The sequence below is a fragment of the Elaeis guineensis genome, chromosome 8, assembly GCF_000442705.2.
Source record: "Elaeis guineensis isolate ETL-2024a chromosome 8, EG11, whole genome shotgun sequence".
NCBI lineage: Eukaryota > Viridiplantae > Streptophyta > Magnoliopsida > Arecales > Arecaceae > Elaeis > Elaeis guineensis.
In genome coordinates this window covers 129,484,972-129,499,876 of record NC_026000.2, presented here as the reverse complement: position 1 = coordinate 129,499,876, position 14,905 = coordinate 129,484,972, and the positions used below count along the sequence as shown (strand labels likewise).

The window sequence follows — 14,905 nt, the reverse complement described above, 5'->3', positions numbered from 1 at the left end:
AATAAAATTATTGATGATTAAATAATTTACATCGCAAAAAATTTCGTGGTAAAGAACCTATTTTGTTGTAGTGCCCCTTCCACTGCCGTGGGGGAAACCAAAAACTTTTTAGGTTGCAGCGATCTAACCCTATTTTTCTTCTCCTCCAATGAAAATTACATTCGTCATCAACATGGCGTAGCCGACCACACCGCTAACAAATGGCCGCCATGTTCTTGTAGATGAATGGCTACCAAAAAAATTTTTTGTGACCCCGAATCGAGATCTTTAGCTTCAAAGATTCCATCGAGTCGAGCTCGACATGGAATCTCGCAAATTCGATCTTTCAGTAGCAGTCTGTGAATTCATCCGCCACCACTAGTTTTCCTACCTCCATCACGATCCCTCTCATCATCTTAGGCCTCCAGAACTCCATAGGCAATCCGGGCAACCAGACATAGACCACTATTCTCCCGACTATGTTCATCTCTGGGATGAAATCGGGCACCCATGGCTCAATTGCAAGAAATTGGCTGGCGACAAACCACGGCCCCTCCTAAAGAACACCCTTGCAATTTGCTGCCGCTCGGAATCAGATGAAATGGTGGTCCTCCACCAGAGCAAAAGCCTCCAAATCATACAAAAGTTTTCTCGGATCCTTGAATTCCTTCATGATCCGCTACAATAGCATCCACCAACTGAGGCTACGAACCGAGATGGAGACATCCTCCCATTGTTTTTGGGACTCTGCCATTTCCTCCTTTGGAAACTTGAGAACCTCCGTAAGTACTTTTGAAGTTGCTCAAGCTCCACTAGCGTAATCTTATGCTCCGTCCAACGAGGCTGCCGCAGCGGCCCTTGCATAGCGCGAGCCCAAATCCTCTCCCCCCATACAGCTCCGGTGAGGATCAGTCAATCTCACTTCAGCCTTTCTCCTTGTCACCCATTGAACCACCAAAATGGACAGCCCACCCACTATTCAACTGAAATCTCCAAAGACTGCACGATTTTTAGCAAAACTGCACAATCACAATAAGCGAATGCTCTAATTATTTTTCTTTAATCTTTTTGGTCGACCATACTTTCGACGGACCAAATGAGTTTCTAGTTTTGCAGCCAAAATACAGACTATTTCCTAATTGGTGTCATCGTATCCTTTCTAGCCCGAAACTTTCACATGATTTTTAGCAAAACTACACAATCGCAAGAAGCGGACCCTTTAATTATTTTTCTTTGGATTTTTTTGTGAACTATACTTGCAATGGATCAAATAAGTCCTTAGTTTTTGCAGCCAAAATATAGGCTATTTCCTGATTGATGTCATCGTATCCTTCGTAGCCTAAACGTTCCCCATGATTTTTAGCAAAACTGCACAATCGTAATAAGCGGACCCTCTAATTATTTTTTTTTAATCTTTTTTGAGGACCATACTTCTGGCGGACCAAATGAGTCCTAATTTTTGTAGCCAAAATACAAGCTATTTCCTGTTTGGTGTCAACGTATCCTCCGTCGCCCGAAAGTTCTACACAATTTTTAGCAAAATTGCACAATCGCAATAAATGAATCCTTTAATTATTTTTCTTTAATCTTTTTTATGGACCATACTTCCGACAGACCAAATGGGTTCCTAATTTTTGCGGTCAAAATACAGGCTACCTGATTGGTGTCATCCTATCCTTCGTAGCCTAACCGATGGAGAAATTCTTTGTGTACCGTGCGAGCAGTGTAAAAAATCTGATGTGGAATCCATCATTCTGTTTGATTAGTTTATGTAGTCATCACTTTTAATATATATTTAATAGCTGCAGATTGATTTTTTCATTTAAAAATTTTGTATGATAAAAATATCTCTATCTTTTGAAAAAAATTATGACATCCTGTGGAATATTAAAACTCAAGATGTCATAATATGACCTAGGATATCATAATATAGAAAAATATTTTTATCCAACTATTTTTCAATACGTATTTCACGCATGCAAATTGACTTTTTCGTTTAAAAATTTTGAACGAAGAAAATATCTTCATTCTTTAAAAAAAAAAATTATGACCCTGTGCATATTATGACATTCTACGTTATATTATGACATACTATAGACAAAAATTATAACTTTTTGGATACAGGATGTCATAATATGCATATAGGATGTCATAATTTTACCAAAGAATGAGGATATATTTATTATATAAAATTTTTAAATGAAAAAAATCAATCGCCGGTATTAAATGTGCATGGAAAAGTGGTGACTACATGGACTAATCGGACAAGGTGGTGCTCTTTATGTCAGATTTTCTACACTGCCTACGGTGCACAAAAAATTTACCCTAGTTGAAAAACCGAATATTGTCCTTTGAGAAATTCTTTGTGCACCACCTATGGTATAGAAAATCTGACGTAGAGTGCACCGCTTCATTTTATTGAACCACGTAGCCACCACTTTCCAACGCACATTTAGTGTCCGCAATTTTATTTTTTCGTTTGAAATTTTAAATGGCGAAAATATTTTTTTTAAAAATTATGATATCTCTTTTTAAAAATTATGACATCCCTTCACAAAAATTATGACATCCCTTTTCTTCCGAAAAAATTATGATATTCTTTCCCTTTCTAAAAAATTATAACATTCTGTGCTGATATTGTGGCATCCTGCGTTAAAATTATGACTTTCTGTATAGAATATCATAATTTTTTCACAGGATATCATAATTTTTGTGAAGGGATATCATAATTTTTATGAAGGCGTGTCATAATTTTATAAAAGGATGTCATAATTTTTTTGAAAGGAAACGAGTGTTATAATTTTTGTGAAGGGATGTTATAATTTTTAAGAATGGATGTCGTAACTTAAAAAATATATATATTTTCATCATTCAAAATTTTAAATAAAAAAATAAAATTATAAATATTAAATATATATCTAAAAATAATAATTATATAATTTAATAAAATGAAGTGGACGTCAGATTTTCTACACGCAATGTGCAAAGAATTTTTATTATCCTTTTTGGGCCTTGGGTGCGATGCCCTTGAAAGCCCACGCTTGGGCCGAAACAAAAACCATTCCTGCAGCCCTCTGCCTCACTAGTCCCCACTCCCCATCTCTCGGCTTGAAATACTTCCCTCTCTCGCAGCTTCTTCTTCTTCTTCCAAACTCGCTGCTTCTCTCCCCACAAAATGCCCTTCCCCTGGACTAAGCCCCATCCCAGAACCCCAATCGAACCACAATCGCACCCCCCAAACCCTTTCCTCCCCATCCAAACCCACCTCTCCGCCTTCCTCTCCTCCATCTCCAGCTCCAATCCCCTCAAAACCCACATCGATTCCGCCTTCGAATCCCTCGGCAACGCCCTCCAATCCGGCCTTTCCCGCCTCGCCTCTCCCTCGGCTCCCCTCCGGAGCCCCCCGTGGGCCCGGCTCACTCCGCCTCCCCTCGCCGGCGATGGCCCGGCCCACCGGTTCGACCTCGCCATGTCGACGGAGGCCATCGAGGAGCGCCTCGCCGGGGTGCCCGTCTACGCCCTCAGCAACTCGGCGGAGGAGTTCGTTTTGGTGGCTGGCGTCGGTAGCGGGAAGTCTCTGGGTTTGTTCTGCTTCAAGAAGGAGGACGCCGAGGCTCTCTTGGACCAGATGAGGTCGATGAACCACGACATGCGGCAGGGTTCCAAGGTTGTCGCCCTTGCTCTCAGTAAGGTGAGGAAAATTCTTGGAGTTTAGAGTCAAAATGACATGAATTCTTAGTGCAATTGAATGTTTCTCTATAAAGTTGATTACTTGCGCTTTATTCATAATGTTTTCGAGAGAATGTCTATTGGGTGGTGACAACTAGATGCTAAATGTTGAATTTGACCGAGTCAGATAGATTTTCAAGGTGTTTGATAATTGAACTGTAGATATATATGTCAATCTTGCTCTTACTGTTCTCTACATGGTGCTTATTTGTCTCCGTGTGTGGGAAATTTTCTTTTATTTCACCCCAAAAAGAGTGTTTTCCCTCTCCCTCGAACCGTTTTTCCATAGCATAGACTTAGAATACATAGTTTTAGGTGCATATTGTTGTGTATATGAGCTGATATTTTTCTCTATGATAAAGTAAACTATTTCACTTTCGATGGATCTGTAATCAGGAATCTTTTGTTTTGATTAAATTTTAGTGTGCAAGGACTGCATGCAAGGGTCGCATGATCTCCATAGCGATGTTATTGTTTCGGTTGATCTTCTTTCTTTTCCATCTCTCTGCTTTGTTCCATGGTGTATTATCTTTGACATTAGCTGCAGAGGAAGCATCAGGTAATAATTCAGATGCTTATTCTTCCAACTTTGGGCGGTCCATGTTTTGTCTTTTCCTTTTAAAAGTGAAAAGATGGTTGGGGACAAGGCTTGATGATTTTGGTTGTTTTCTTTTTCCTTTAATTTTGTTTTTAAGGCTGAAAGAGTGTTGACTTGGACCACCCCAGCTGTTCCAAAGTAGTTGAGAAGAATACATGGCTTCTTTTGGAGCAAGTGATTTCAAATATGCATACTAATAGTTCATGTACTAGACCTCGCTCGTCTCCTTAGCATTAAAGATAGAGATGAAACTGGTAAAGTCAAGTGATAAATTTGAGGGGTGAAGCTTTTAGGGTCAAATGTTGATGTCCAGGAGGTGGATAGAGTTATGTTGCATTTGAATCTGGAGTAGCTCATTCAAAGCTGATTCTCTCATCCTCTTCTGAATATCATGTAAATTCTTGCATAAGATATGTCTGCAATTTCTTAAATGCTATATCACCTACAAACTGCTTCAGATAAGATATGTTATATTGCTATGATTTTCTTCTAACTTTGAGAGAGAGAATGCTCGTTGCTTAAAACTATTCCTTATTTTGTCCTGTGTTAGAGCATTCTCATGATTTTGAGTGCTGACCATCCCCAAGGACCATAATCAACAGGTGGAAATGACTTCTTTGTTGTATTCCATCTACATGAACACATAAATTCTCATAATTCTTTTCCATCAAGGTTCAAAAGTTAATTGTTACAGAATAAATGTTTGCTTTTTACTAATCCTACAGTGAATCCTTTGAGAGTAAGATTTTCTTTATTGATGATAATTGGTTCACTTTATGTCTGCTGATTTCCCCTGGATGTTGTAAAAGTGAAATTACAAGTGTTAATAATATCTCATGGTTGAAATCCATGAGGCTGTGGAGAAGGATGGATCATGTGAACCTTATCCAGGGAGTTTAATGTTGTCAAGAATTCTTACCTAAGCAACTTGCATTCTAGAAGTCACCAACTTATGCAACAATCTCAATTATGCAAGAAAGGGAATCATCCTTTCATGATACTTGCTGAAATGGAATTTTTATGAGTTCTAAAAGAAGGTAATTTAGTTGCTTAAGGGATTTAGTTTTTAGATTTCAGACTTTTTATGATTGTGCAGCAGGTCGTCAATTCTATATACTATACATATCATTGGAGTTCCTGATCATAATCACACAGCCTTTGTGACTTGAAGCATGGCTTTTTAAGAAGAAAACTTTTATTGCTTTTCATGTCCTTCCCTGTCGTCAACAATAATAGCCACTCCTTTTTCCTTAAATCAAACCATGCATCACACCTTTCCAATACTATGACATTTAAAATAAAATATAATAAGTAGTTTTGGAGCTTTCTGTAATGTATGTTCTGTGTCTTTACACATCCTAAGTTCTTGCTACTGTTATTTATGTCCAACACAAGAAAAAGCTTGATAAGCTGCTATGACTTATCTTCCTGCACAATCTGGATAGGTCCTTTGCCCGTATTCGTTCAGCTATTTTTCATTGTCCAATATGTTTGCTTTTGTCTGATAACCAAGTAAGCCTTTGGTTAATCTTACTCAAATATGGCTGCAGGTTTTCCAGCTTAAGCTTGATGGAGTTGCCTTCCGATTCATTCCAGATTCATCTCAGGTGGCACATGCCATTAAGGTGAGAGTTCTGGTGATATTGTGGTAATACTGTAATAGCATATGCAGAACATAATTTTTCCCTACATAAATGATGAGCTATCATGGTCCTAATAAAAATCGTTGCTTTGTTTTGGTAATAGTGCATTAGCTTCTTCATGAAGCTTAACAATCTGATATGAAAAGAATAACACCCTACAATTGCATTTGATAGGCTTGATATCAGATATGGTGGTTGTGGTATATATCTGTTCCAAGTTACTTTTAGTGGAATTTGAGGATCTGAGAAAGAGCAACTGTATAACTTCTCTTACATTACTTGGGAAAAGAAGGCCTGTTCTGGCAGTCCAAGGATGTCAAGAATTTCCGGTTAAGCTGCAAAGTCTGTTTAACTGTCATCTTACCATCATGAACTCTGAATCCCAAACTTTGTTTGTCAACATGATCAGGCAAATTTCAGGCATGATATTGTACCTAGTGAATGACGACTAATATGCCCATATTGAATCTTGCAACAAACACGGACATCTGGGCATAGCAAACCTGACAAAAGCTTTCGATTGAGTAACTTATTTCATTTAGGGGCTCTCTTTCTGGAAGCTGATTGATCATATATCAGACTTGGGCTTGTTGTAGTGGCAATTAGCTGATATTTAGTTTTTTTATTTATTTATTATTTTATGATTTTCACAACAATTTGAGTTCGAAAGATTATGTCAAGGTTAGTTTGTAATTAGTAGTCGTTAGATAAATTATACGGCATGCTAAGTCGCTCTGTTCATCAGAGGACCAAGGATTCAGATCCCAATAGGACGTCTCGTGAGACACCAGGACGGGGTTTTATCCCATGTGTTGGGACGGGACCGTCCCGTTAGCATCCCAGTGTTCCAATCAGGGCGCCTTAGGACATCCTCTATCTTAAGTGTTGGGATGGGGTAAGACGGCAACGCATCCCATTCCATGAGAAAATCGGGACAGTCCTGTCCCATAGGATTTAAAACCTTGCAAGGGACAACCTAATATATCTTGAGAAAATTTATCAATTGTCTTTAAACGTGAGCCAATGCTTTAAAAGAATTACTCCTGAACTCTTTGCCAAGACAACACTAATTACTCCTGAACTCCTTGCCAAGACAACACTGGGCAAGAGAGAGACACGGTCATGAAATCCAAAAAACAAGTTTGTATGTAAAGTTGACTATCTTACTAGTTGCATAGCTTAAGGCCTTAAGCACATGAATCATGATATCAGGAAGCAATGGCTATCTTGAAGTCAAAATTATGACCTAAAACATGAAGTGGAAGATAGTTGTCAACTTGAATTATACACTAGCTTAAAATACTGGAAAAAAAGTTTTTTTTTGTGTGAAAATAAGTCCCTGTAATCCTCTGTATTTGCATACTATTCCCCATCTTCTTTATATTTACATACAAATCCCTGCAAACTGCTGCTTCTGTGCAGACTAGTCCTTCCTGCTAGTGTCCCCGGATTTTTTCCTATCTTTGTTGTATGGGAATCACATGCTGCAAAAGCACTTTTAGTGGTCTTGAACTCAACCTGTCTGCCTCTGGTTGGGTTTTTATAAGATTTTAAAATTTACACTCTTCCACTGGGTCGTCCTGTTCCATTTTAATGCAACAAGGTATAATTTGAAGGTTTACAACATGCACCCAATTGATAAATCAAATAACAAGTATGCTTGTGCTGGAAAGAAGAGCAGAACGATAACGATAACTTGTCCTTATGTGAGATGGACTCTAATATTTTATCTAGAGGCTTAGTATCTGAACTTGAGCTGAAAGCTATCTTTTCTAGCATATCAGAGAATGAATCCTTAAGCTTATGCTTATTCGAGAAGCATGGTTAGATTAATGTGGGCAAACTGTTAATTTTTTTGTGGAAGGCACTTGTTTGCCTTGAACTCTGTAAAAGAAGTTCCTATAACAAATGCCAAGACACCCTAACAAAAACTCAAAAAAGACATACTTGTATAAGCTGGGTGACAATGGAAAAAATAGAAGTAACATGAATTGGTAATCTTTCACTTGGCATACATTCTTCTTTTTTTTTTTTTTTTCTTTTTTTGTTGTGGTTGGGAGGGGGGGGGGAGGAGAATTTGCTCGTCACGTTCCTTCGCTGCTCTTTCCTTTGTTTGCAAGAAACCCAGTGGGGGTGGAGGGGCAGATTTGCAGTTTTGCACTAAATGTTATCACTGACATTATTTCTTTGCATATAATAAAAATGTTCTACTAGTTGCGGTACTTGTGAAAGTTGACATATTCGATGTTCCCAAGTTTTTGAATTTAAATAACACTCTACTTTTGGCCTCTTAGATGCAGGCTTTATTTATTTATTTATTTTTTAAATGATTATGATTTCTTGATTTCACTTAACAGGTGAAGGAAAAGGTGGGGAGTTCTGTAGATGGTTTCTCTGGAGTTCCAGTTTTTCAGGTTCTAATCTTATTTTACCAATATCTTGTGGATATTATTAACCTGTAGAGGATGCTCCACTAGATATCTATCATTACACCTCTGTATCTTGAGAATTTTGTTGTTGCAAGTGATTTTTGGCTGTAAGAGCGTCATGACTTTTTCCAACATTATTGTTTATATGCTATATTAGGAAATTTAAGGACAAATACCATGCGTTTTAAGGACCGCATTAACTAATTAGAGACAAAGGTGATTCTCCAATATCAATTGCCTCACAGATACAGATTTCTGATCTGCTTGTTTTATACCTACTTATGTATACAACCTTTCAGAGGCTTAGTTGCATGCAAGAGATATGTATAAGAGGGAGAGGGAGATTGTTTTGGCTTGTAGATGGTTCTCTTCTATAGTTTCTTCTATGTCTATGGTCATATCTTTAATGGATGTATTGTGTATTCATGTTACACTTTGGTCTATTGTCTTTTCCTTGCTTGTATCTCTCTATTCTACTGAGACTAGTAGACTACAAAGTGTCAGAAATGGCTGCATGATAGTTGAGAAGGGGCATTGCTGTTCTTGTATGTTGTGTCAATCCTTGAACATAGTATTTCTTAGTGAAGTACAATAATTATTTCTCATTTCCCTCTTGAATGCAAGCAGCTTGGTTGCACCTCTTTATCTTTTGTGTTTTTAAGGATTATTTATGCATTTGTTTCCACTCTTTTGTTGAATTGTTCTTGGGATGTAATTATATCAAGATCGACAAAAGCAAGAGAACTATGAGCAGTTGTATGGCGTCAAAACCCTTTAAAAAAAAAATTCTGAGAAGTGGTATTAGTACTCAGGCACAGGCCAGTCCGGTAATGACAATGAAAGCATCAATTGTGATTATTGGGTTTAAAAGTAAAGTTGACTTCTAGCAAAGAAGAGCCAAAAACACCTTCCCACCCCACTTTCCTATCTGTGTATGGATCTATATCTGTCTATCTACATATGTATGCCGATATATATTTTTAATGTACATACATATAACATATGTGCTCTTCCAGGCCTCGTGTCATATATTTGTTACTGATTTGAGCAAAGCATATCGATGCTGGGTGAACTCTGTATTTTTGTGGATGCATCTTTGAATTAATTCCTTGGAATAATGCTAACAATATTGCTCCGGTTATTTCAGTCAAAGAGTTTGGTCTTAAGGAGTGGGAACAAGAGATACCGCCCATTTTTCTTCAGAAAGGTCAAGAAATAGTAAATTTATCATGTTTTCTTACTGTCTAATTCTTCTTGGGAGTCTGAATTTTGTTAATTCAATTAAGGAGGACCTAGAAGAGTCACTCTTTAGAGCTTCACGCCAGCAGAATAAGTTAAATCCTGCCTTAAGGACCGGTGACATTCAGGTAAAGCATCAGGTACCTCTTCACTTGTTTGTGATTGAAAGGAATTTCAAGGCTTAGCTTATCATACGTTCTATTATGTTGTCTTCTTAGGTTCGTGTCCTGGAGGAAATTATCAACACCATGAAGGTAAATAATTCTGAACTCCTTTGACATGCCCTTTTGGGGATTATGGAATTTGCCAGAGAATATGCTACAGCTTACCAATATGTTTTGCAGGGAAGCTCTGTGTCAAAGTGGGATGATGTTGTGTTTATCCCTCCAGGTCTCAATGTCTCAGTTGGTGTCCGTGAAACAGCTCTTGGATAGGCAAACTTTTGGACATCGGACAGTGCTTGTTGACTTGCTAGCCAGCCCTTTCTTTTTTTTTTGATTTAATGAGTTGCTCTGCTCAGTGAGCTTATGAGATTATCTCACATGTAATTGGTCCACCGGATTAAAATGAGAGCACTCACAGGAATTATGATAGTTGTCCATCACAATTTTGTGAGATATGATGTAATGTTGTTTATTTGTCTCTGCACCATCTGTAGCCGTCCATAAAGATAACAAACCATCCATTATTATCAAAAGTCAAATTCTTATTCGAGTTACAGTTACATTTTCCTCCTAATGTTTAGTGAGCTTGAGAATTCACATTCATTGTCACTTGCATTAACCTTTTGCTCATGTCCAGCATTTTTATGTTCTTGCTGTCGTATTCTTTTTGGTCACACTAGCCAAGCAGTCCACTCTGATGTTAAGTATGGCAAGCAGGTTTCAACATCCATGGAATCATGTTATAAGGTATTGGTCAAAGTTTTGTTCTTAGAGTTCACTGGATTTTAATATGTTACAGTTGTATGTTCTAATGCTAGTCCGATCAATGTGCTAGTTATTCCTGGCGCCTGCTTTAAAGGGAGTACTGTCAAACAGTTCCATTTCTCCACCTTCAGGCCCTCTTCTATCTACTACAGAAAGAGGTGAGCTACTTGCACCTGTGTGGTCGATCTTATGCTACTTACTGCCTTTGGTTCGCACCAGATGGGGTTTAGTTAGCATTAATCTGGGGATTTGTTATACGAAACCTACAAGAGTAGGATGCTTTTTTCTCTCCCTTCCGGTTTGGGTTGGATGAGGGAAGGATTCCCCACATTACGGCGAACGAAAAGGATGCCATGGTTCTATCGAGAAGACGTTAAAAGGATGCCATGGTTCTATCGAGAAGACGTTAAAAACTTTGACCTGGACCTGCCAATCTGCACGAATCTGCTTGCAAGAAAACTGGATTTCAGTTGGTCTATAGCCGGCATGACAAAAATCTTGGTTGATTTGAACCCCACGGAGCTACTAGATGGATGGAGTAGTTTGAGAATTGTGCAGATGGATGAATGACAAAAGATAGGATGCTTTGATATGCATGCAAGTAGAGGAATAATAGATGATGGAATGCTTTGAGATTATGCAAATAAATGAATGATGGAAGATAGTGTGCTTTGAGCCTGTACAAATAGATAAATAATAGATATAAAGTACTTTAAATTTGTGTAAGCAGATGGATGATAGAAGATGAAGTGCTTTAAGATCTATATAAACAAATAGAAGGTAGAGAATGGAGCGCTTTAGAATTTATGCAAATGAATAGATCATGAATAGATTGTTTTGATATTTGTGCAGATGGATAGAGGATAAAGTATGGACTCTTTGAGATCAGTGCAAACTGATGGATGATAGAGGATGTAATACTTTAAGATCTATATAGATGGATGGATCATAGAGAATGCATTGCTTAAGATCTATATAGAAAGATTAATAATCAAACATAGAGTGCTTTATAATCCATCTAAATGGATGAATGATAGAAAATGGAGTTCTTTGAGATCTATGTAGCAGATGAATGCATAGGGAGGAGCACTTTAAGATTTGTTCTGACTGATGAATGACAGAAGATGGAGTACTCTGAGATTACATAAAAATCATAACATGTTCTTCCTAAATTAAGGATATTTTTATCCTTTTTCTCCCTCTATTAATGGTGTTTGGACCTAGATAGACGGTTGGGTAAGACTAAAAATAGGCTCAGGCTGGACCAGCTTCTGTTTGGGCTATGAGTTAAGTTTGAAAAAGTTCAGATCAAGTTTGGACTTAATATTAGAGTAATTCTTTGTACACCACATCTGGTGCATAAAAAATACACTGCTCCACCTGATTGGGCACATATCATAACTTTTCAATGCGCATTTAATGTTTGCAAATTTTTTTTTATTTGAAATTTTGAATGATGAAAATATTCTCTTTTTTTTGAAAAAATTATGACATCCCATAACCATATTATGACATCTTGCAGTCAAATTATGACTTCCTATATAGGATGTCATAAGGAAAGATGGGCATTTTTGTTATTTAAAAAATTTATAAATTTACAATGATGAAATACTCTCATCTCTTTATGATTTTGAAAAAAAAATTATGACATCCTATATGCAGGAAGTCATAATTTGACCACAGATATCATAATATGATCATAAAATGTCATAATTTTTCATAAAAGGAGGACATTTTTGTCATTCAAAATTTCAAACGAAAAAGTGAAACTGCAGACATTAAATATGCTATTAAATCTGTGTTGGAAAATGATAGCTACGTACTTTAATATGGTTGGTGATGTATTCCATGTTAATTTTATTGCATATGATGCACAAAGACTTCTCTTTAATATAAAGCTCATTTATTTTTTAGACTGAACTTAGGTACCTTATTGGCCCAACTTAGGCCCGCTTTGAGTCCAAGTATGAACAAAACCCAAAATAGTGTTTGAATTTAGGCTCGGACCTATTTATTTTTGTATGTTGTTATTTGGAGAGAATGATGAGGAAAGGCCCCATTTTTGACGGTCCATTTACTTGTAAAGCAGCAGTATAAAATATTAGCAAAATTTTTTGTACATCGCTCACGGTGTAGAAAATCTAACATGGAGCACACCATGTTATCCGATTCATCCACGTAGTGCCCTTGTGGCATGACGTGATGGATGCCATTTTGTACCAAATGGACGTCTAAAGGTGGGAAGAAAATGAAGATAGTGTTTTATTCTATCGCTGAATACATTTAATGCACGTCACAATCTACTTTTCAAATTAAATATAATAAAATATCCTTTCTTTTCAAAATGAAATATTTTTATTATTTTGAAGTTTGGTTGGACATTACGAATGCTGTCCTTCTCTCTATGTTCTTTCTCATTTTATTAGCTTCTGCTTGAGCATCTGAGTATCCAAAGTTTATTCTACAATAAAAATTGTGCATCCGAGGATGTTGGCTAGCATCTAGATAATATTATCTATCCAAGCAATATGTTCCAACCATCAGAAAGTAAAATATCATCTGTAATCTTTTTTTTGGTAAAAGCTGTCTGTAGATGTTTTATTATAATTTTTTTGTAGTTCTTTTGTTACAGCAGCTTCTTTCCTGGTTAAATAAAGTTAATGCATTTGATAGATTCAAATGAAGTTTTTTTTCATTTTGAATATAACATATCATATAATTTTTTTAAAAATTATATAATAAGTCAGGATATTATGATTTCTATTTAGAATAGTTTGACAATATATTGACATCCAAGATCAAAATTATGTATTATAAGTTATATTATGACATTATAGTTAAAATTATGACATTCTATATATAAAATACCTTCTGAAGATAGTTTTAAAAATATTGACTCTTAGGTCAAAATTATGACATTATAGGTTAATATTATGACATCCATAGGTAAAACACCTTTCAAATATATTTTTTGATATTTTTATGATATTTTTAATTAAAATTATGATATTCTATATTAAAATTATGATATTTCATATATAAAACATTTCTGTAGATAGTTTTGACAATATTATGATATCTTAGACAATAACTATGACATTATAAGTTAATATTATAATATCCTATAGATAAAATACCTCTCAAGTATAATTTTGATATTTTTATGAATCTTGGATCAAAATTATGATATTTTATATGAACATTCATGTTAAAATTATGACATCTTATAGGTAAAATATCTCTTAAAGATAGTTTTGACAATATTATGATATCTTAGATCAAAATTATGATATTTAGATTAATATTATAATATTTTATAGATAAAATATCTTCAAATATATTTTTTGATATTTTTATAATATCTTGAATCAAAATTATAATATTCTACATTAAAATTATGATATTCTATAAATAAAAAATATTTTAAATATATATTAAATATTTTGAATTAAAATTATGATATTGTAGATCACAATTATGATATTCTAGTTTGAAATTATGATATCCTGTAGTAAAAATAACTCATAAAGTAAGAGGATATCATAATTATGATATTTTATATTGAAAGTATGATATTATAGATCGAAATTATGATATTATAGGTCAAAATTATAACATACTGTAATATATCTTCAAAGAACCTTATATTTATATTTTCTATATGTATTTTTTGACTTCAAAGAACTATTGTACATCTTCTATAGAGATTTCTGCAAATAATCAATTGGATGAAGCCTCGTATGATGTTGTCTTGAGAATCTATCTTCTTCTAGTACATTGAATGCAGATAATAAGTTAATGGAGTGTAGAAGGAAAGAGGGTTGGGATGTCACTCTTTGTTACCATTGTAGGGCCATCGGTGGATCAAAGGACTTATTTCTAACTTGTAAGAGTAATGATTTATGACAAAAAGAAGAGCGCAGGAGGAATAAAGGAGGAGAGGGTCAAGATGAAAATAACATATTATAAATTTTTTACTGGATGTTATAATTTGTAAATCAGATATTTTAATTTAATCAACATATGAAATATACTATAAAGATAGTTTAAAAATTGTTACTTTAATAAAATATGGTCAAAAATTTAAATATATTTTATGGATTGATTATAATTATGTAATTCCTTCTACTTCAAAAAAAAATTTTATATATAATTTTATAATTTTGATGCAAGATTCATATTTCTGCAAGTACTGCATTCAAGAATATTTTGATACCAGATGTCATAATTCTAACTTACAATATCATAATTTTGATTTAGGATATCATAATTCTGCGTTGAAGATGTTTTCTGTTCAGATATTAAAATATTAACCTACAATATTATAATTTTGATCTAGATATCATAATTTTGTATATA

At 35.3% G+C, this 14,905-nt stretch overlaps 1 protein-coding gene across 2 annotated transcripts; it reads left to right on the top strand.

Moving 5' to 3' along the window:
* The first annotated feature begins 3,049 nt into the window (after nucleotides 1-3,049).
* LOC105032405 (protein TIC 22-like, chloroplastic) lies at nucleotides 3,050-10,341 on the top strand. 2 transcript variants are annotated; one of them, XM_073242520.1, is made up of 7 exons: nucleotides 3,055-3,670; nucleotides 5,857-5,931; nucleotides 8,307-8,363; nucleotides 9,526-9,585; nucleotides 9,665-9,745; nucleotides 9,836-9,871; nucleotides 9,962-10,341. In XM_073242520.1, exons 1-7 carry the CDS (start codon nucleotides 3,155-3,157, stop codon nucleotides 10,049-10,051), a joined length of 915 nt encoding a protein of 304 aa, XP_073098621.1. In that variant the 5' UTR covers nucleotides 3,055-3,154; the 3' UTR covers nucleotides 10,052-10,341. The 2 variants fall into 2 exon arrangements, with proteins under 2 accessions (XP_073098622.1, XP_073098621.1); XM_073242521.1 differs by lacking the exons at nucleotides 5,857-5,931; nucleotides 8,307-8,363; nucleotides 9,526-9,585; ... (1 more) ...; nucleotides 9,836-9,871; nucleotides 9,962-10,341 and adding an exon at nucleotides 4,132-4,434 and having other exon boundaries at nucleotides 3,050-3,670.
* The last annotated feature ends 4,564 nt before the right edge of the window (nucleotides 10,342-14,905 follow it).

Excerpts from the sequence above, each read along its gene's own strand:
- LOC105032405 (XM_073242520.1), top strand. The coding sequence starts at position 3,155 with ATGCCCTTCCCCTGGACTAAGCCCCATCCCAGAACCCCAATCGAACCA. Across the intron at positions 8,364-9,525 it reads CTGGAGTTCCAGTTTTTCAG|TCAAAGAGTTTGGTCTTAAG; the intron begins GTTCTAATCTTA and ends CGGTTATTTCAG. Across the intron at positions 9,872-9,961 it reads AAATTATCAACACCATGAAG|GGAAGCTCTGTGTCAAAGTG; the intron begins GTAAATAATTCT and ends TATGTTTTGCAG.